At 38.0% G+C, this 21669-nt stretch overlaps 1 protein-coding gene across 1 annotated transcript in view; it reads left to right on the top strand.

The window, feature by feature from the left end:
• LOC108529416 (coiled-coil domain-containing protein 7-like) overlaps nucleotides 1–21669 on the top strand; it is a 216486-nt gene that overhangs the window by 131506 nt on the left and 63311 nt on the right. Inside the window, exon 11 of the mRNA XM_017871734.1 lies at nucleotides 12367–12450. Within this exon, the coding sequence (XP_017727223.1) occupies nucleotides 12367–12450 (84 nt within the window). The remainder of the gene's footprint in view (nucleotides 1–12366; nucleotides 12451–21669) is intronic.

Here is a 21669-nt window from a genome sequence, read left to right as displayed (position 1 = left end):
CCCTGGCCAACATGGTGAAACCCCATCTCTACTAAAAATACAAAAATTCGCTAACTGCGGTGGCATACGCTTGTAATCACAGCTGCTTGAGAGGCTGAGGCAGGAGAATCACTTGAACCCAGGAGGCGGAGGTTGCAGTGAGCCGAGATCATGTCATTGCACTCCATCCTGGGCAACGGAGCAAGACTCTGTCTCACCTAGATGTTTTATGTAAGCCTCAGAGTAATTATAGCAGATTTACAAACAATAAAGAGAAAAGAATCAAAGCTTAGAACTACAAAAAATATTAAATCATAAAGGTAGGCAACAAAAGAGAAGGAAAAGGGCAAAAGATCTACAAAACAACCAGGAAAAACAAATAACAAAACGATAATAGTAAGTTCTTACCTGTAAATAACCTTGAATGTAAATGCAATAAATTCTTCAATCAAGGACATGGATTGACTGAGTAAATTTTTAAAAATACACCTTCTTATTATTAGGGTGTATTAATCTTGAATATTTTCACTTAGGTGAAATTGGGTAACTGTTAGTCATGCGATTCAGGGAAGACTTTAGAATACAAAGGATTTACTGACATGATTCTTTACTACTTTTATGTGTGGTAGTAGATTACATATGTCCATGGGAAGATTACATAATCAAGGCTGAACAACTAAAAGGTTATTCCCTTCAAGAATAAAATTTTGAGCCATCTTAACTAGGAAAGAGCCTTAGGTAGCCAAGCAGTTGGCTGTGAGAAAGTGAGGACATGGAATTATTGGTGGAAGGAAGTGAAAAATATAAATTGAAGTCTTGTAATGAATTATAAATCCATTACTATAGTACCTGTACATATTTTAATGTATATATTACTCATGCTTTTTTTCTCCGTTTCTCTGTCTTAGTCTTGTGTGTTTTGATATTAGCTTTACAATTTACTTATAAATCAAAAAACATCTGAATGAGATCAGAAGGACAGGATAACCTTTATTAGTACCACTTTTGCTGTATCCCATACATTTGGTATGTTGTATTCCCATTTTCATTTGTTTCAAGAAATTTTAAATTTCCTTAATTTCTTTATTCATGCGTTTGTTATTCAAAAAAATGTTTAATTTCCATGTCTTAATACAATTTCCAAGGTTTGTTATACTATTGATTTTATGCATTTATTACATTGTGCTTCAAAAAATACATGATAGAATTTCTTTATTTTTGAATTTATTGAGACTGTGTTGTGGCATAACTATGATCTATTCTGGAGAATATTCCATGTGCTGACAAAAACAGTGAGTATTCTACAGCAGTTGTGTGAAATAGTTTCTAAATGTCAGTTAGGCCTGTTTGGTCTAGTATGTAGTTTAACTTCAAAGTTTCTTTTTTTTCTACTTTTATATTAGGTTCAGGGTATATGTGGAGGTTTGTTACATGGGTAAATTGCATATTGCTAAGGCTTGGTGTATGAAAGATGTCATCACCAAGGTACTAAGCATAGTACTCTATAGGTAGCCTTCCCACCCATGTCCCTCTCGTACCTTCCTCCACATCAGGCAGTCCCCCGTATCTATTGTTCCCATCTTTGTGTCCACATTGCAGTATTTCGTTTTCTGTCCCTGCATTGTCTTAGGATAGTGGCCTCTAGTTGCACCTATGTCATTGCAAAGGACATGATTTTATTCTTTTTTATAGTTGCATCATTTCCATGGTGTATTGTATCATATTTTCTTTATCCAGTCCACTGTTGATGACAATCATGGTTGATTCCATGTCTTTGCTATTGTGAATAATGCAGTAATGAACTTTTGAGTGCATGTGTCTTTTTTGGTAGAATGATTTATTTTCCTTTGTGTATATAACCAACAGTGGCATTGTTAGAACAAGTGATAGTTCTATTTTGAGTTCTCTGTGAAATTTCCACACTGCTTTCCACAGTGGCTGAACTAAGTTACATTCCCACCAGCATTATTATATAAGTGTTTCCTTTTTTTTTTCCAACATTGCCAGCATCTGTTGGTTTTTTGACTTTTTAAAAGTAGCTGTTCTGACTAGTGTGATATGTTATCTCATGGTTTTGATTTGTATTTCTCTAATATTAGTGATAATGAACAATTTTTCATATATATTTTCATATTTGTTGGTGCATATATGTCTTCTTTTGATACATGTCCTTTGCCCATATTTTAATGGGGTTGTTTGCTTTTGCTTGCTGATTTATGTTCATTATAGATTATGGATATTAGACTTTTGTCAAATGCATAGTGAGGGTGAACAGATCAGACTTTCCCCACTCCCTTAGGAAAGACAGCCCTGTTCTCTCTAGGTGTGGCAACTTACTCAGGCTGGAGACATCCCTTCCTTAGGAGCTGTTCAGGGTCTGGAAAGCATCCTAGTGCTTGGCAACCCCATGTAGGGTTCCCAGATTTCTCCCCATTTAGTCTTGGCATGTATTTCAGTTGAATCTAATTGGTTTTCTCTGACCTTCCTATACCTGAATATTTATATCTTTCTCAGAGTTTGGAAAGTTTTCTGTTATTCTTAAAAAATAAACTTTGTACTCCTTTTTCTTGCTCAATTTCCTCTTGAACATTAATAATTCTGAGAGTTGGTCTTTTGAGGTTTTTAAATATTTTGTAGGTAATCTTTGTTCCATGTCATTCTTTGTTCTTCCCCCCTTCACTTTGTATTTTCAAATAGCTTGTCTTCAAGCTCACTGGTTCTTTCTCTGCTTGATCCATTCTGCTGTTGAGAGCCTCTAAATATTTTTCAATTCAGCAAATGTATTTTTCAACTCCAAGATTTGTTTGATTTTTAAAATTATTTCAATCTCTGTTAAACTTATGTGATAGATTTCTGAATTGCTTTTATTTGTAGTCTTGTAGACTACTGAGTTTCCTTTAAACTTCTATTTTGAATTTTTGGTCAGAGAACTCTCATCATCTCATTAGTGTCAGTCATTATTTTTTTGCTTTTCCAATTGAAGAAGTCATGGTTCCTTGTTTGCTGTTATTTATTGGGGATGTATTCCTCTATCTTTGCATTTAAGGATTAATTATTTATTTGTCTTCTTTGTCTGGTTCGTTTTGGGTTTTATTAGATACATTTGCTTAGAGATTCTTTGCAATTTCCGTACTAAATTTTTTTCACTGCCTTAGTTTTGGCACTAGGTGGAGCCTTAAACCCAGGTTTCTCTTGGCCCTAGTAAAGCACTGCCCTTCTCAAAGTGGGGGTTCCCAAAGGTATGGGAAGAGTAGCTGGAAGTTTGTGCCCAGAGGACCTGTGGAATACACCTCATACACGATAGTGCTGCTTATATGTTATTAAATTTTCTCTTGCTGCTTTTGGATCCTGTCTTTGTTTTGGGCTTTTGAGAGCCACTCTTAGTAGCCATTGATTTGACATCCCCTTTGGCCAAGTTACAGAGCAGTTTCCAGGGCTAAGGATAATAGGCTCACTTCTCCCTCTGTCTCCTCTGTTCTCATGGATATTTCTCACTTCAGGCTCTCTTATTTTTCCCAGGGATTGAGGAAGGGACAAGTCACTGTCAGCTTTCAGTTTTTGTTGCTTCTCTGTGGTCTTAAGAATTGTCTTATTCTCATAATGGGTTCCTGGATATTGCTGGTCATAATATTAATGCTGCATATTTCTTTATGGCTTTCTGTGGGGGGAAGTGAGTGAAGCCAGATTGCTCCTATGCCAACATTTTAAAACCATAAGCTTTCAATACTCAATTATTTTTTAGTAATCTCCCACCAACTGTCTTAAGTCTGTGGATTCTCATTTGCTTAGAGAATTCTGCTACAAACCTCGTATCTGCCTGCATTTCTGGCTGCAACTATGTGCAAAGGATAATTGCATATCTTCTATCTCCCAAATATAGTATGGGTATCCAAATATAGTATGGGTATCCAAATATAGTATGGGTATCTATCTCCCAAATATAGTATGGGTAAATTCTACCTTAGAAAAATACAGACAAATGGATTTAGCAATGTAGTTTCCTAAACTTTCTGTGCAGAGAATAGGAAATCTTAGAAACTTCATTGAAGCAATGATATTTATTTGCCATGCCCAAAATGCTTCTTTCAGTTTCTCAAATGTTTTATATTTCACCCCATCAGAGGGCCTTTGCACTGGCTTTTCACACTTTCTGAGATATCTATTTCCCAGAATTCAATATTTGGAATTCCCGAAGAAGAATAAATAAAATGTACAATATGTTATAAGGCATAATTGAATAATTAATTTTTAAAATAATGGATGACCCAAATCTGTAAGTTGAAAAGACATACTAGGACAAATTGGGAATTAATAACATATAAAAATAACCTGGTGAAATTTACTGGCCTTTTAAAATTATTTTAAATATACAGAATTCTAGGGACATCAGACTTTACCCTCTCCTCCAAAAATTCCAAACAAAATTTAAAAGACAATCCACTTAAGATGGAGAAGAAACAAGGTGACCTCAGAATTGTTCTCAGAAGTCATTATACGAAAAGATACTTGCACATGCATGTTTATAAGCAGCATAATTCACAATTGCAAAAATGTGGAACCAACCTAAATGTCCATCAATCAACGAGTGGATAAACTGTGATATGTGTATATATGTGTGTGTGTGTGTAGATATGTATATAACACACATATATACACACACATATCTACACATACACACACACATATATACATATATATGTATATAATATGCATATATGATGGAATACTACTCAGCCACAAAAAGGAATGAATTGATGGCATTCGCAGTGACATGGATGACATTGGAGACTATTATTCTAAGTGAAGTAACTCAGGAATGGAAAACCAAACATTGTATGTTCTCACTCATAAGTGGGAGCTAAACTATGAGGATGCAAAGGCATAAGAATGACACAATGGACTTTGGGGACTCAAGGGTAAAGGATGGGGAGGGAGTAAGAGATAAAAGGCTATAAATTGGGTGCAGTGTATACTGCTTATATGATGGGTACAATAAAATCTCACAAATCAACACTAAAGAACTTATATAACCACCGCCACCTATTCCCCAATAATCTATCCCAATAAAAACATAATTTAAAAAAATAAATGAAAAATAAAACAAAAGGGAAAAAAATTTGCTAGTGGGTCACTAGAGTTGATGGTGAGTGGTGCCACTTCCACTTCCATCCCTTGATTACTGGACCCATGAATCCTGACTATGGGAGAAAGAGTACCACAAATTGGGCACTGATTCAGAGCACACACAGTCTTCTGGAGAACCTTGGCCCAGTCCTGCAAAGTATTGTCACCTAATTGGCATTGTAATTGTGACTTCAAAAGGCCATTCCACCATTCTATCAATCCAGCTGCTTCAGGATGATAGGGAACATGGTAAGACCAGTGAATTCCATGAGCATGAGCCCACTGCTGCACTTCTTTAGCTATAAAGTGAATACCTTGGTCAGAGGCAATGCTACGTGGAATACTATGATGCTGGATAAGGCATTCCACGAGTCCATGGATAATAGTTTTGGCAGAATCATTGCATGCAGGATAGGCAAACCCATAACTGGAGTATATGTCTGTTCTGGTGAGGACAAACCTCTGCCCTTCCCATGATGACAGGGGTCCAATATAATCAACCTGCCACCAAGTAGCTGGCTGATCACCCCAAAAAGTGGTGCCATATAGAGGGCTCAGTGTTGGTCTCTGCTGCTGGCAAATTGGGCACTCAGCAGTGGCCATAGCCAGATCAGCCTTGGTGAATGGAAGTCCATGTTGCTGCACCCGTGTGTAACCTCCATCCCTGCCACTATGACCACTTTGTTCATGGGCACATTGGGCAATGACAGGCATGGCTGAGGAAAGAGGCTGAGTGGTGTCCACAGAACGGGTCATCCTATCCACTTGATTATTAAAATCCTCCTTTGCTGAGGTCACCTGTTGGTGAGCACTCACATGGGATACAAATATCTTCACAGTTTTTGACCACTCAGAGAGGTCCATCCACATACCTCTTCCCCAAATTTCTTTGTCACCAATTTTTCACTCATGCTTCTTCCAAGACCCTGGCCAAACTACAGCCCATGAATCAGCATATAATTGCACATCTGGCCATTTCTCCTTCCATGCAAAGTGCACAGCCAGGCGCACTGCTCGTATTTCTGCCCACTGGGAAAATTTCTCTTCACCGCTGTCCTTCAGGGATGTCCTAGAAAGGAGCTGTAGTGCTGCAGCTGTCCACTTTCAGGTGGTGCCTGCGTAGCATGCAGAACCATCTGTGAACCAGGTCCTAATCTTCTCTTCCTCTGTCCACTGATCATAGGGAATTCCCCATGAGGCCATTGATGCAGGCTGGGAGAGAAGGCAGGGTGACAGGAGTGGGGACCATGGGCATTTGAGCCACTTCCTCATGTAACTTACTTGTTCTTTTAGGAGCTGCTCAAGCCCAATCATGTATATACCACTTCCATTTGATGAGGGAATGCTGCTATGCATGACCTACTTTATGGCTAGATGGGTCAGAAAGCACCCAGTTCATGATAAGCAGTTCAGGTTGCATTGTGACTTGATGACCCATAGTCACATGTTTAGTTTCTACCAAAGCCCAGTAACAGCCAAGAGCTGTCTCTCAAAAGGAGAATGGTTATCTGCAGAAGATGGCAGGGCCTTGCTCCAAAATCCTAGAGGGCTCCACTGTGATTCACCTATGGGGGCCTGCCAGTGCCTCCAAAGAGCATCCCTATCTGCCACTGACAGCACCATTGGGTATGCTGTGTCATATGACCCAAATGGCAGAGCAGCTTGCATAGCACCCTGGACCTGTTGCAGAGCCTTCTCCTATTCTGGACCCCACTCAAAACTGGCAGCCTTTTGGGTCCCTGGATAAATGGGCCAAAGTAACACACCAAAATGAGGAATGGTTGCCTCCAAAATCCAAATAGGCCCACTAGGGGTTGTGCCTCTTTCTTGGTTGTAGGAGGGGCCAAATGCAGCAACTTATCCTTCACCTTAGAAGGAATATCTTGACAGGCCCCACACCACTGGACCCCTAGAAATTTTACTGAAGTAAAAGGTCCCTGAATTCTAATTGGATTTATTTCCCATCCTCTGGGCATGCAAATATCTCACCAATAAGTCCAGTGTGTTTGCTGCTTCTCACTCACTGGATGAATCAGCATAATGGCATCTATGTAATGGACCAGTGTGATAGCTTGTGGAAAGGAAAGCGAACAAGATCTCTCCAAACAAGATTATGACACAAAGCTGGAGAGTTGATATATCCCTGAGGTAGTACAGTAGAGGTATATTGCTGGCCTTGCCCACTGAAGGCAAATTGCTTCTGGTGGGCCTTATGGACAGGAATGGAACAAAAGGCATTTGCCAAGTCAGTGGCCACATACCATATCAGGAGATGTGTTAATTTGCTCAAGCAATGCTTCCACATCTGATACAGCAGCTGCCGTTGGAGTAACCACTTTGTTAAGCTTACGATAATCCACCATCATTCTCCGAGATCCACCTGTCTTCTACACAGCCAAATGGGAGAGTTGAACAGGGATGTGACGGGAGTCACCACCCCTACATCTTTCAAGTCCTTGATGGTGGCATTGATCTCTGCAATTTTTCTAGGGATGCGATATTATTTTTGATTTATGACTTTTCTAGGTAGAGGCAGTTCTAATGGCTTCCATTTGGCCTTTCCCACCATAACAGCCCTCACTTTACCAGTCAGGGAGCCAGTGTGGGGGTTCTGCCAGCTGCTAAGTATGTCTGTGTCAATTATGCTTTCTGGCACTAGGGAAATGACCATGGGATGAGTCCAAGGACCCATACTCTAAGTTGGATCTGAGCTAAAACTCCATTAATTACCTGACCTCCATAAGCCCCTACCTTAACTGGAGGACTCAAAATAACATTTTGAGTCCTCCAGAATCAATGTCAGCTCAGAGCCAGTGACCAGTAGTCCCTGAAAGTTCTGATTATTTCCCTTTCCCCTATGCACAGTTACCCTAGTAAAAGGCTGGAAGTCTTCTTGGGGAAAGATGGAAGAAAGATTAACAGCATAAACTGTTGGTAGTGTAGTGGGATCCTTCCTCAAAGGGACCCAGCCTTTCCTTCAAGGGGTTCTGGGTCTATAAACTGGCTCAAGTCTGGAAATTGGTTGAGGGTCCATGATTCTGTTTTTATAATTCAAATTAGTCTTTTGTCCACTCAACCCAGAATTATTCTGCTTATATAAATTAAGTAAGAATGCAGTGGGCTTCCTATCAATTTAACTTCTAGAAACACCATGATTAATTAGCCAATGCCAGAGCTCTACATGAATCAGACTATTCTGATTGCTGCTTTGCCTCTGCTGTCCATTGCAGTAACTATGCCCACCTTGCCTTTGATGGTTGAGTGCTACCGCTTGGCCCCTGCCACCTTGGGATCCAATTATTCCCATTATATTTAAATTTTATAGTTGAGTGACTGTGGTTCCCACTGTAAGATCTGGGAAACAGAGAAGAGCAATCACAGAGCTCTTCAAGGATGCAGGTGCTGCCCTCACAAATCTATTTCACAAAGTATTGGTCAAGGGTATGTCTTCTGGACCCTCCCAGATGGAATAAGTAGGTCTAAAGTGACTAATCCACTCTAGCATCCTGATCTCCCTTAGCCTTAGCCTTTTCCTCTACATTAAACCAAGAGAAATCAGGCATTTCCAGCTTGCTCACAGTGGGCCATCTTTTAATCCATATTTCAGCTAACCAAGCAAATAAACTATTAGAACCTTTTTTAACTCCCCAAGCTGCAACACTAAATGGAGAATGCCTGCTTAGTGGGACTAAATAAATAAATTAAGCCTGTTCCAACTTTATGTTCCTTTCACCATTATCCTACACCCTCACTATTCATTATCATGCCTGCACTTCAGATTTCTGCTTAAATAAATTAGAAAACAAGCAGTTATTCTTGAGTGTAGTGCACCTCCATGTGGGTTACACTTTGAACCACATCTCTAGGGGTCTGCCAGGACTTAGCCTAATTATAGGTCTAGAAGTGAACAAGGGTGTTGGGGGTGGGTCCTGAGGAAAATCAGCATTGTCTTGCCTGGCATATTCCCCAAGGGAGACCATCACTGTTACCTCAGGCAGTGCAGGGTTAATATCCTCAGCAAATGTGGAAAGGCTGATGGCAGCGTGGGTTGTAGATTGGGGAGGGGATGTTGCCACCACTTGGAGTGGGGAGGCTGTTTCCTCCGCCCAAAAAGTCTCATCAGAATTTAGGAGCTCAGTGCCTCCAGCTTCATCAGGGTCCTCCCACATGTCCCCATTTTAAGTTGGATGGTCCCATTCAATCTCCTCACTTTAATAGTAGATACCTGGTGAGGCTGTGCATGCACCTTTTGTTGCAGGTCAGCCACTCACAGGATAAGAGCTTGTGTCTGATTTTCCACAATTTCATTTTTATTTGTCTACAGGAGATAAGACTCTCAGGGCAATCTTAGAAGATTTGAGGTCAGTATGTGCTTCTAGAGCCAGGAGATAGAATCCCCGAGTTCATTTTCTTTTATCACATTGTCTAGTGAACTTAGGAGCAACCAACCAACTTCATTACATTCTTTAGTTCCTCACATATGGTCAAAGGTATTATGTGTAGACTTACTAAACTCCTTGCGTCTTTTGAGCAGTGAATCACGAGTATCAAATGCATTTATTTTGCATAATTCTCTAAACAGTTCACACCAAGAACTATCAGTGTTCTCCATACTATTAGAAGTAGAGTCCTTAGCATTTTGGGGTCTAATCATATTAAGCAGGCAACCCCAGAAACCCCAAAGACAATTAAAAACTCCATCCATAAAATTCTGTTCCTCTAGAACCACTCCCAGTACCAAAATCTGTATTAGCATTCTCTAGAGGGCCAAACTAATAGGATAGACATATAGACAAAAGGGAGTTTATTAAGGAATATTGACTCACATGATCAAAAAGTGAGGTTCCTCAGTAGGCCATCTGCAAGCTGAGAAGCAAGGAAGCCAGTCCTATTTCCAAAACCTCAAAAGTAGGGAAGCTGACAATGCAGTAGAAGGCCTGAGAGCCCCTGGAAAACCACTGTTGTAGGTCCAAGAGTCCAAAAGCTGAAGAACTCTGAGTCTGATGTTCGAGGGCAGGAAGCTCCAGCACAGAAGAAAGATGTAGGCTGGGAGACTAAGCCAGTTTAATCTTTCACATTCTTCTGCCTGCTTTTATTCTGGCCATACTGGCAGCTGATTAGGTGGTGGCCACCCAGATTGAGGGTGGATCTGCCTCTCCTGGTCCACTGACTCAATTGTTAATTTCCTTTGGCAACACCCTCACAGACACACCCAGGTATAATACTTTGCATCCTTCAATCCAATCATATTGATACCTTGTTTTATTTCACCATAATTTGAGAAGATAACTGATACGATTTTGACTTTTTAATATTTGTTTAGACTTGTTTGTGGCCTGATATGTGATCTTTCATGTGCCAACGAGAAGAATGTGTATTCTGTACTTGATCTTAGCCAAAAGGCGGAGCAATGATGAGAATATGTATTCATTAATTTTTGGAGGAAATGTTCTGTAAAAGTCTGTTAGGTCCATTTGATATATAGTGCAGTTTAAGTTTAATGTTTCTTTGTTGATTTTCTGTCTAGATGATATTCAGTGCTGATAGTGGGATGTTGAAGTTTCCAACTATTATTGTATTGGGGACTCTTTCTCTCTTTAGCTCTAATAATAATTTCTGTTTAGAACTGGGTTATCTAGGGTTAGTTTTTATATATTTATAATTGTTATATCCTCTCTCTGGATTGATGTCTATATCATTATATACTAATCTTTTGTCTCCTTTTAAAATTTAAAGTCTATTTTTCTGTTGTAAGTATAGCTATTTCTGAACTTTTAGTTTCCATTTGTGTGCATAATCTTTTTCGATTCATTCGCTGTCAGTCTATGTGTGTCTTTACAGGTAAAATGAATTTCTTGTAGGCGTCACATAGTTGCTTCTTGTTTTTTTGTTATCAATTCAGTCTGTCTATGTCTTTTAATTCAGGAATTTAAACCACTTACATTCAAGATTGTTATTGATAGATAAGAATTTGTTCTTGTCATTTTGTTGTCTTCTAATTGTTTTGTATATTTTTTCTATGTTATTTCTTAGCTTTGTAAGTGGTGGCTTTTTATATTCTTCTTTTCATTTGTGTGTCCCTCTTCCAGTATGTTTTTGATATGGTTTGGATGTTTGTCCCCTCCTACCATTGAAACTACCATTTAGTTGAACACTTTAAATGTGTAAATTATGTAGTATGATATACATTCCTAATCACTACTTTCTGATATAAATTTCCCATTAATAACTTTCAGGTATTTTAACATTTATTCATGAATTTAACTATTTCTCAAAAAATAAAAAGACATCCATCTATTATATCTAGATAACAACTGGTTTTAGTTTCCAGTGTTTACAGGTTTCTAGCAGGCACATGTGCTGCTGGAACTAGATTTCACCGACAAAACTTTAGTCCCAGTAGTTGACTTTAGTTCATCAATCCTAATCACCCTTTCTAACATAAATTCCTCCTTAATAACTTTCAGGTATTTTCCCTGTTATTAAACATGGTTAGACTACCAAATCCAACAAAAAAGTTAAATTATGTAAAAACTCAAATGGAAAAGTATCCAATTTTACTTCTTGTATTTCTGCAAATTTGATCATATCCTAAGCTACAAGGTCCAATGGTAAGGGGACCTAAGAGGGCATGTTTTCCTCAATCTACAAGATATCTATTATTTTCCATCACTGATGCTTACTTGGTTTAAAGTTAACCTAAAAATCGCATTAAAATATTTCTGGATGAGTCAAAGTATTTCTGCACTATAATAATTTCCTGTGATTATGAAGATCATTGTTTTCAAGTTGCTAGGTGAAAAAAAAGTTATGTTTCATCTTACCAGGTATATCCCTATGGTATGAATGTGATTCAATGTAAACTTTAAAGTCATGTTATTATCATAAATTCTGTAGGATATTTTAATTTTGCATTAGAGATAACATTGTATGGGGAAAGCACTATTCAAGTATTGTGAGGCATCAGTTTGTGCAACAACTTTGTTATCACCTCGATATGTGGTCTTGGTCAAATCACTAAACATCTCTATGCCTCAATACACTAAGGCTTATATGATTGCTAAGGGACCTTCCACTCCTAATGTTTAGTGATTTGGCAATTCAGACATTTCGCTATAACTTTTATTCATCAATAACAAAGGCGGATTAACACTCTCTCTCTCTCTCTCTCTCTCTCTCTCTCTCTCTCTCTCTCTCTCATCCCTCATATTCCTATGTAAGGATTACCTTGCCGAGTATTTTTAAATCTATTTATTTCTATAGAGACTGATATAGAAAGCTTGAGAGGTGCTTTGGGAAGACGCTTATTAAATGATGAATTCAAGACACAGTCAAAGAGTTTCCCTGGTAAGAAAATATTTTAAGTCTAATATTCCTCATTTATTTTTCTCCTTCAAAGTTTAAGTGTGTGTCTTTAATAGCAATAATACCCACTTGTTATTATGACATGGGCACGGGTTCTCATGAATACCCTCCCATGTTTGGTTTTACTCTAGAACATATTTACTAGAAATGTAAAGCTAGCTAGATATTATTACTTTTAGGACTCATCCATTTAGAAAGTAATCCATAAAATAATATAGGATAGTGAGCTTAGAATATACTTGGGACAAGTATGTTCAAAGTTATTTTAGTCCCTTTCTATTTACGGTTTAGATAGAAAGTTACTTTAAAGTTGCAAAAGCAGAAAGGCTATCTGATGAGTGCAATAAGTAAAGGAAAAAGACAGTTATTTTATTCTTAAAAATTCCCTCTGTACTTTAAAATGTTAGGCATAGTAATCTTTCAACTATGGCAGAATCCTTTAGTTGTGTAATATAGTTCAGATATTATACTACTGCCTTTGGTACAAGAGTAGCAGTGTCAGGCAAAACATCCTTTGATCTCTGGTGTGATACAAAGGAAGGCAGACAGGTTAATAGAGAAATAAGCAAAAGACATACTCAAAGGGGACCCTCTAAAACCACTGTCTTCCAGAGGTGATCATTGCATGCCCAAGGCTGTTTTATTGGAGGAACATTAGAGGCTTCACAGTGCAGGATGTATTGAGCCATTCTTGGGTTGCTTTAAAGGACTACCTGAGACTGGGTTCTTTATAAAGAAAAGAGGCTGTACAAGCATAGTGCTAGCATCTACTTGGCTTCTGGGGAGGCCTCAGGGCACTTTTACTCATGGCAGAAAGTAAAGCAAAACAGGCACATTACATGACAAGAGCAAGAGCAGGAGAAAAAAGGGGGGAAGGTGCTGCATATTTTTGAACAACTGGATCTCACAAGAACTCATATACTATTGTGAGAACAGCACCATTCCATGGAGAAGAAGGATCTGCCCTCGTGACACAAACACCTCCCACAGGGTCCCACCTCCAACAATGGGGATTACATTTCAACATGAGATTTGGACAAGAAAAACATACAAACCATATCACAAGGGAAAGAGGCTTCAGTAAAATAATCAAACCAAATCACTGAACAAATAAATAAGCAAATGATAATAACATACCCCAGGAAGAAGAGGAGAAGAATCAAAATTAAGAGTTGCTACATTATGTGTCTAAAATGCCCAGTTTTCAGCATAAAAATGTGGTTATTCTAATAAGTAAGAAAGTATGACCCATACACAGAGGAAAAGCAGGCAAAAAAAAAAAAAAAACAAACAAACAAACAAACAAAAAACAGCTTATGAGAATCCTAGCTGTTAGACTTAGCAGACAATGACTACAAAGCAGTCAGTATAAATATATTGAAAGAACTAAAGGAAACCATTCTCTAACAAGAAAAGGAAGGTATTATGACAATGTTTCATCAAATAGAAAATATCTACAAAGAGATATAAAATATTTTACAAAGGGCCACATGGAAATTACAGCGTTAAAAGTACAAAACTGGAAGTAAAATTTACTAGAGGGGTTCAAGTACATTTCAACTGTCCAAAGAAAGAATTAAAAAACTTAAAGCATTAGGAACACTAGAAAGAAAACAGAGAGAAAAGGAGCAGCAAAATATGGATGAAAACTTTCTGAAAAATATTTAATGACAAATGAGTACACATCCAAGCTCAATTAATTCTAAGTAGAATAAACACAAGGGAATCTATAATCACATTCATAGTAATAATGTTGAAAGATAAAGAGAAAAGCTTAAAAGCAGCAAGAGAAAACTAATGCATGATGTAAAGAGAACCCCACTAAAATTAAAAACTGACTACTTATCATTAGGAACTATTAGGGCCGGAAGGCATTGGGACAGCACATTCAAAGAGCAAAATGAAGAACTGTTAACCAAAAATCTTATATCCAGCAAAACTATTTATTAAACATGAAGGTGACGTGAAGATATTTCTAAATAGGCTTTTTTAAATAAGAAAATTTATTCCTATCAGAACTGCTTTCCAAGAAATACAGAGTTCTTTGGGTTGAAAACCATTGACCTCTGACACTAACTTGAACCCATAAAATGAACATGGGTTAAAGGAATTCTATAACTCTGAAAGACCACATAAATGCTTACGTCACTTCTTTCTACTCTTATTTAACTCTTAATTGATATAAAAAGCAATTGTATAAAAAATATTTACAGAATTTTATTGCTGGGACTTTAAAATATAGACATGTAGTATATTCCAGAATGTTAACACACAGGCGATGGTTGACAGAAATGATGTATTGGAGTTTTAAAAAAATGACAAGAAAGGGAGCTCCAAGATGGCTGTCTTAAAGATATCTGGCACTCTTTCAATACATACAAAAAACAAATTTGAGAATTGATAATCATATTTCAAATAGATCATCTAATCAGGAACACTAGAATTCAGCAGAGAATTAACAGGAAACATCTGAGGCAGAGAAGGAAAGGGAAAGGAGGCAGCTGACCTAACTAGGATTGATAAAGTCCAGAGAGGCTCCCCGATGTGGGAAAAGGGTAAGTGAGAAGTCCCCAGAAGTCCACATTCCCACCATAGATTGCTGCAATCCTAGCCATGGGAGAGCCACCCTCACAGGCCCTGACCAGTGGCATTGCTCTAAAGAGAGAGCTCATGCTGAGTCACACACACACGGTGAGAACCAAGCGGATGCGGCATAGTGCCTTTTTTCCTCTGCCTCCTGGGTTCAAGTGATTCTTCTGCTTTAGCCTCCCAGGTAGCTGGGACTACAGGCATGCACCACCACGCCCGGCTAATTTTTGTATTTTTAGTAGTGATGGGCTTTTTCCATGTTGGCCAGGCTGGTATGGCACAACATCCCTACCTTTCCACTCCTAGAGCCCCACTGACATCCCCCTGCATCTATGCAGTGGGCTGCAGAAGTGCAGTCCTAGTTGGGCCCAACAGTGTGGCAGGATCCCTAGCACTCAAGTGTTCAACATGCTGGAGAATGGGTGGTACAGCACACTGGAGAGGCTGCCCCTGGGACAGAGTTGAAGCATGCAGTACCCAAAACCCAGAATGCCTGAGTCCATTGCCATTGCTGCAACCCTGCCCCCATAAGCAGGAGGGCTACTGTGCACTTGCACATGCCCTGAGAACAAGCTCTCATCATCTGTCACCACCACCAGAGGGTGAAGCATGTGCTCACCAGAGCTTGAGAGCCACTCTCCTGGGGCCATAGCCACTGAGAGCACCTCAATCTTACCCAGAGGCAAGACTGCCACACAGTTGCATGCACCCTGAGGACAGGCTCTCCCTGCCAACCGCCATTGCTGCTAATGCCACCCAGGCACACCATTTGGGGTCCTGAGGATTTCCCCACCCTGCTTGCCACAGCATGTCCCCATGCATACCACTGGGGGATCTGAGAACTAGCCCTCTCAGCCTGGAACCATGTTTCAGTGCGCAAAAATTCCAACCAGGGGCCTGGGGATTACCTTGCCCCATCAGTTGCCTTGGGCATGCGTGCACATCACCAGGGGACCTCACAATAGGCCAAGAAACCTGCCACCAGCACCAAAGCATGACACCCAAAGGCCAGGGGCTCATCCTGCCCCATCCACCACCACAGGCATCTGTGCAGTCTTCCTGGGTCCCGGAGGATGAACTCAGCTAGCCAGTTGCAGCCACTACCAACACCAGTGCATGCCACTTGGGAGCCTGTGGGTTGTTTCACCACTGCAACTTTTATTGCCCACATCATGTACGCTGTCTAGGGGCTCAAGAGCACACCTACCTGCTGGCACTATGGCCAGCACTCAAGCAAGCCACCTGGAGGCCCAAGGATTAGCCTGCCTGGACTCACTAATCCTGATGCTCACATATATCCTCTAGGGGCCCACGGATAGGCATGCTCAGCCATTGCTGTCACTAATGAGGCCAAGGACTGACTCACCTGGGGTCTCTGTCCCCAGCGAAGCCTCATAGCAGCATCCATCAGCAACTACAGCCTAAGCCGTTGAGGAAATGATGGACATCACTGACACTGTTTATAGCTGAAAAAAATTATACAGAGGCTATATACCACTGCATACACCCAGAATCAAAGCTAAAATGCCCAACCCAGGGTAGGCATGGTGACTCATGCCTATACCCCAGCACTTTGGGAGGTGAAGGTGGCAGGATCACTTGAGATCAAACATTTGAGGCCAGCCTTGGTTAAAGCCCAGTGAGACACTGTCTCCACCAAAAAAAAATTTTTTTTTTTAATTTAAAAAGTGCCCTATCCAACCAACATCATAGATAGCATCTTCAGGAAAATGTTTTGCTCTATGAAAGCCAATCCACAAAATTGAGAGAAGTGACTGTTACACGAGATGACAGGCATAAGGACACAAGAAACATGAAAAAGCAAGGAAATGTGACACCTCAAAAAGAACACAATAATTCTTCAGCAACATAGTTCAGTGAAAAAGAAATTATTGAAATGCCTGAAACAGAATTGAAAATAATGATATTAAAGAAACTCAGTGAGGTAGAAAAGAACACAGATAACCAATAGAAAGAAATCAGAAAAACAATTTTGAGATGAATGAGAAATGTATTAAAGAGATAGATATCATTAAGAAAATAACCAAACAGAAATCCCATAAGTCGATTCAATTAATAAAATAAAAAATACATTTAATGGGAGAAAATTTTTGCAATCTACCTATCTGACCAAGGGATAATATCCAGAATCTACAAAGAACTTAAACAAATTTACAAGAAAAAATCAAACAACCCCATCTAAAAGCAGGCAAAGGATATGAACAGACATTTTTTAAAAGAAGATATTTATGCAGCCAACAGACACAAGAAAAATGCTCATCATCACCGATCATCACAGAAATGCAAAGCAAAACCACAATGAGATACCATCTCACACCAGTTAGAATGGCGATCACTAAAAAGTCAGGAGACAACAGATCCTAGAGAGGATGTGGAAAAACAGGAATACTTTTACACTGTTGGTGGGAGTGTGAACTAGTTCAACCATTGTGGAAGACAGTCTGGCGATTCCTCAAGGATCTAGAACCAGAAATACGATTTAACCCAGTGATCCCATTACTGGGTATATACCCAAAGGATTATAAATCATGCTACTATAAAGACAGATGCACATGTATGTTTATTGTGGCACTATTCACAATAGCAAAAACTTGGAACTAACCCAAATGTCCATCAATGATAGACTAAATTAAGAAAATTTACACTGTTGGTGGGAGTGTGAACTAGTTCAACCATTGTGGAAGACAGTCTGGCGATTCCTCAAGGATCTAGAACCAGAAATACGATTTAACCCAGTGATCCCATTACTGGGTATATACCCAAAGGATTATAAATCATGCTACTATAAAGACAGATGCACATGTATGTTTATTGTGGCACTATTCACAATAGCAAAACTTGGAACTAACCCAAATGTCCATCAATGATAGACTAAATTAAGAAAATGTGGCACATATATACCATGGAATACTATGCAGCCATAAAAAAGGATGAATTCATGTCCTTTGCAGGGACATGGATGAAGCTGGAAACCATCATTCTGAGCAAACTGTCACAAGGACAGAAAACCAAACACTGCATGTTCTCACTCATAGGTGGGAATTGAACAATGAGAACACTTGGACACAGGGCGGGGAACATCACACACCGAGGCCTGTTGTGGGGTGAGGGGGCAGGGGGAGGGATAGCATTAGGAAAAATACCTAATGTAAATGACGAGTTAATGGGTGCAACAAACCATGCACATGTATACCTATGTAACAAACTTGCACATTGTGTACATGTACCCTAGAACTTAAAGTATAATAATGAAAAAAAATACATTCAAGATCTTCAACAATTATTAGACCAAGCAAGATAAAAAGTTTCAGAACTTCAAGAGAGGTCATTTGAAATAACACAGTCAGACAAAAGAGAGAGGGAGGGAGGGAGAGAGAGAGAGAAAAAAAAGAACAAAGAATAAAGAATAAAAAAGAATGAATAAAGCCTATGTGACACATGGAACATCATAAAGTGACCAAAGTTTTGAATCGTGGTTGTTCCACATGGTCAAGAGAAAAGGCATATAAAAACTATTTAATAAAATGATGGCTGAAAACTACCCATGTCAACAAGAGATTCCCAAATATACACAACCCAAAAAGGTCTTGTACAAGGCACATAATAGTCAAACTGTTCAAAAGTAAAAGACAGAGATACAAGCCACATACAAGAAAACTGTTATCAGACTAACAGTGGATTTCTTAGCAGAAATCTTACGGGTTAGGAGAAAATAAGATGATATATTCAAAGGGCTGAAAGAAAACAAACTGTCAGCTGAGAATAATATATTCAGCAAAGTTATTGTTCATAAATGAAGGAAAAATAAAGTATTTTCCAGACAAACAAAAACTGAAGGAATTCATCACCATTAGGCTGGCCCTACAAGAAATGCTTAAAGGAGTACTACACTTAAGCAAAAGGATAGCTACTGTCATAAAACTGGATGTGCAAACACACAAATGAGGAAGAAGAACTCAAATGTTACTATGACAGAAAATCACTGAACCACGATGATAAACAACACAAGAGAAAGAAAGGAACAAACGATAAAGAAAACAACCAGAAAATAAGAAAACAATAGGAATAAGTCCTCATATATCAATATTATTCTTGAATGTAAACAGAGAATGGCTGAATGGATTTTAAAAACATGACCAAACTATATACTGCCTATAAAAAACTCACTTCACTTGTAAAGAAACATATAGACTGGTTGTAAAAGAATGGAAAAACTATTCCATGCAAAGAGAAACCAGAAGTGAGCAGGAGTACCTGTAGTTATTTCAGATAAAACAGACTTTAAGTCAAAAAAAAAATAAAAAGAGACAAGGATAATTATAATGATAAAAGGATCAATTCAGAAAGAGGATATACCAATTTTAAACTTATACTCACCCAACATTGAAGTATGCAAATATATAAAGTGCATATTAAATCTAAAGGAACAGAGAGATTCCAATAAAATAATAGCTAGAGACTTCAACACCTCATTCTCAGCATTAGACAGATCATCTAGACAGAAAATCAATGAAGAAACATTGAGTTTAAACATCATTTTAAACCAAATGGCCCTAACAGATAATTACAAAGTATTTTTTTCAATAGCTGCAGAACACACATTCTTCCTGTCAGCACACGGAACATTCTCCAGGCTAGACCATATGTTAAGCCACAAAAGAAGTCTTAACACATTTTTACAAGTCAAAATCATATCATGTATCTTGTCAGACCATGACAGATTAAAACTAGAAATCAGTAACTAGAGAAACTTTGGGAACTGTGCAAACACATGGAAATTAAGCAAAATACTCATGAATAATCACTGAATCAATGAAGAAATTAAAAAGGAAATAAAAAATTCTTGAAACAAATGAAAATGAAAAAAAAAAACCAAAACCTATGGGATATAACAAAAGCAATGCTAAAAATGGAAGTTTATAGCAATAAACACCTCCATCAAAACAGTAGAAATGTTTCAAATAAACAATGCACCTCAAGAGACTAGAAAAGCAAAAACACACCAATCAACAAAAATTAATAGAAGGAAAGAAATAAGGATTAGAGCAGAACTAAGTGAAATAGATACTTAAGCAAAGGATCAACCAAATCAAAACTTGGTGTTTTAAAAAGAATAAAGATAAAAAAAAAAAAACAGTAGGTAGACTAACTTAAAAAAGATAGAAGATACAAATTAACAAAATCAGAAATGAAACAGAACTGATACCACAGAGTTACAAAAGATAATCAGAAAATATTATGAACAACTATATGCTGATAAATTGGAAAATCTAGAGGAAACTGACAGATTTCTGAACACATATACCTACCAAGATTGAATTAAGAAGTAGCAGAGGAGGTTGATTATAGTTAATAACAATGATTTTGTATTTCAAAATAGCTAGGGAGAGATCTAGAAATGTTCCCAACACACAACCAGATAGCCTCACTGCCAATTTTTTCCAAACCTTTTAAGAACTAACACCAGTTCCCCTCAAACTATTCCAAAAAATTGAAGAGAATGGAATTCTCTGTAACTCAATCTATAAGGCCAGCATTTACTCTGATAAGAAAACCAGACAAGGACATAAAAAAATAAAAGTACAAGTCAATATCTCTGTTGAATATAAACATAAAATCCCCAACAAAATGCTAGCAAACCAAATTCAACAACCTATCAGAAAGATAATGCACTGTGATCAAGTTGGATCTATCCCACGGATGTAAGGGTGGTTTAACATATGCAAATCAATAAACAAGGTACATCAACAGAAAGAAGGACAAAACCATATAATCATCTCAGTAGATGCAGAAAACACATTTGATAAAATTCAACATTCCTTCATGATAAAACTCTCAACAACTTAGGCATAAAAGGAACGTACCTCAAACTAATAAAGTCCATATATGACAAACCCACAGCTAACATGATACTGAATGATGAGAAATCGTTGAGGTGATAGATATTCTAAATAATCTGACTTGAGTTTTATGCACACTATACATATAACCAAATATCACATGTACCCCATAAATTTGCACAAATATTATGTATTAACAAAAAAAGAAAATGACAAGATATGATCATCTGAAACCATAGGAACAAATTAATAGAACCAGAAATTATAAATAAGAAAGTTAATATAATAAACATTGGAAATATATATTTCTTTCTTCCCTCAACTTTTTTAAAAGCATAAAATTATATAAATAAATAATTATAACAACAACTATAACCATGTCTTTATTATTTACAAATGTACTGTGTATAACGGTAGTACAAAATGGGGAACAGGGAATACAGCTATGTAAGAGTAGCTTTTCTATATTTCACTGGAATTTAGTATAAATTTAAAGTACTTTTAAAATTGACTGTGATGACGGTGACAGACATTACTGAATGTATTAAAATCCATAGAATTTAAGATTTTTAGATAGCTTAAAATACTCAGTGAACTTCAAGCAGAAAAAGATTTTTAAAAGATTTAAAGCAAAGTGAGAATATTGGAAAGGAGAAAAATTGTAAATCTTACTAAATTATAAGTGTCTCCAGCACACACCTTTTAATTTCTAGTATTTAACCCAATCTTTCCTCAGATGGTCTCATTTTTT

Source organism: Rhinopithecus bieti, unplaced genomic scaffold, assembly GCF_001698545.2.
Source record: "Rhinopithecus bieti isolate Rb0 unplaced genomic scaffold, ASM169854v2 scaffold_763, whole genome shotgun sequence".
NCBI classification, from domain to species: Eukaryota; Metazoa; Chordata; class Mammalia; order Primates; family Cercopithecidae; genus Rhinopithecus; species Rhinopithecus bieti.
This window is presented reverse-complemented; position numbering and strand designations above follow the sequence as displayed.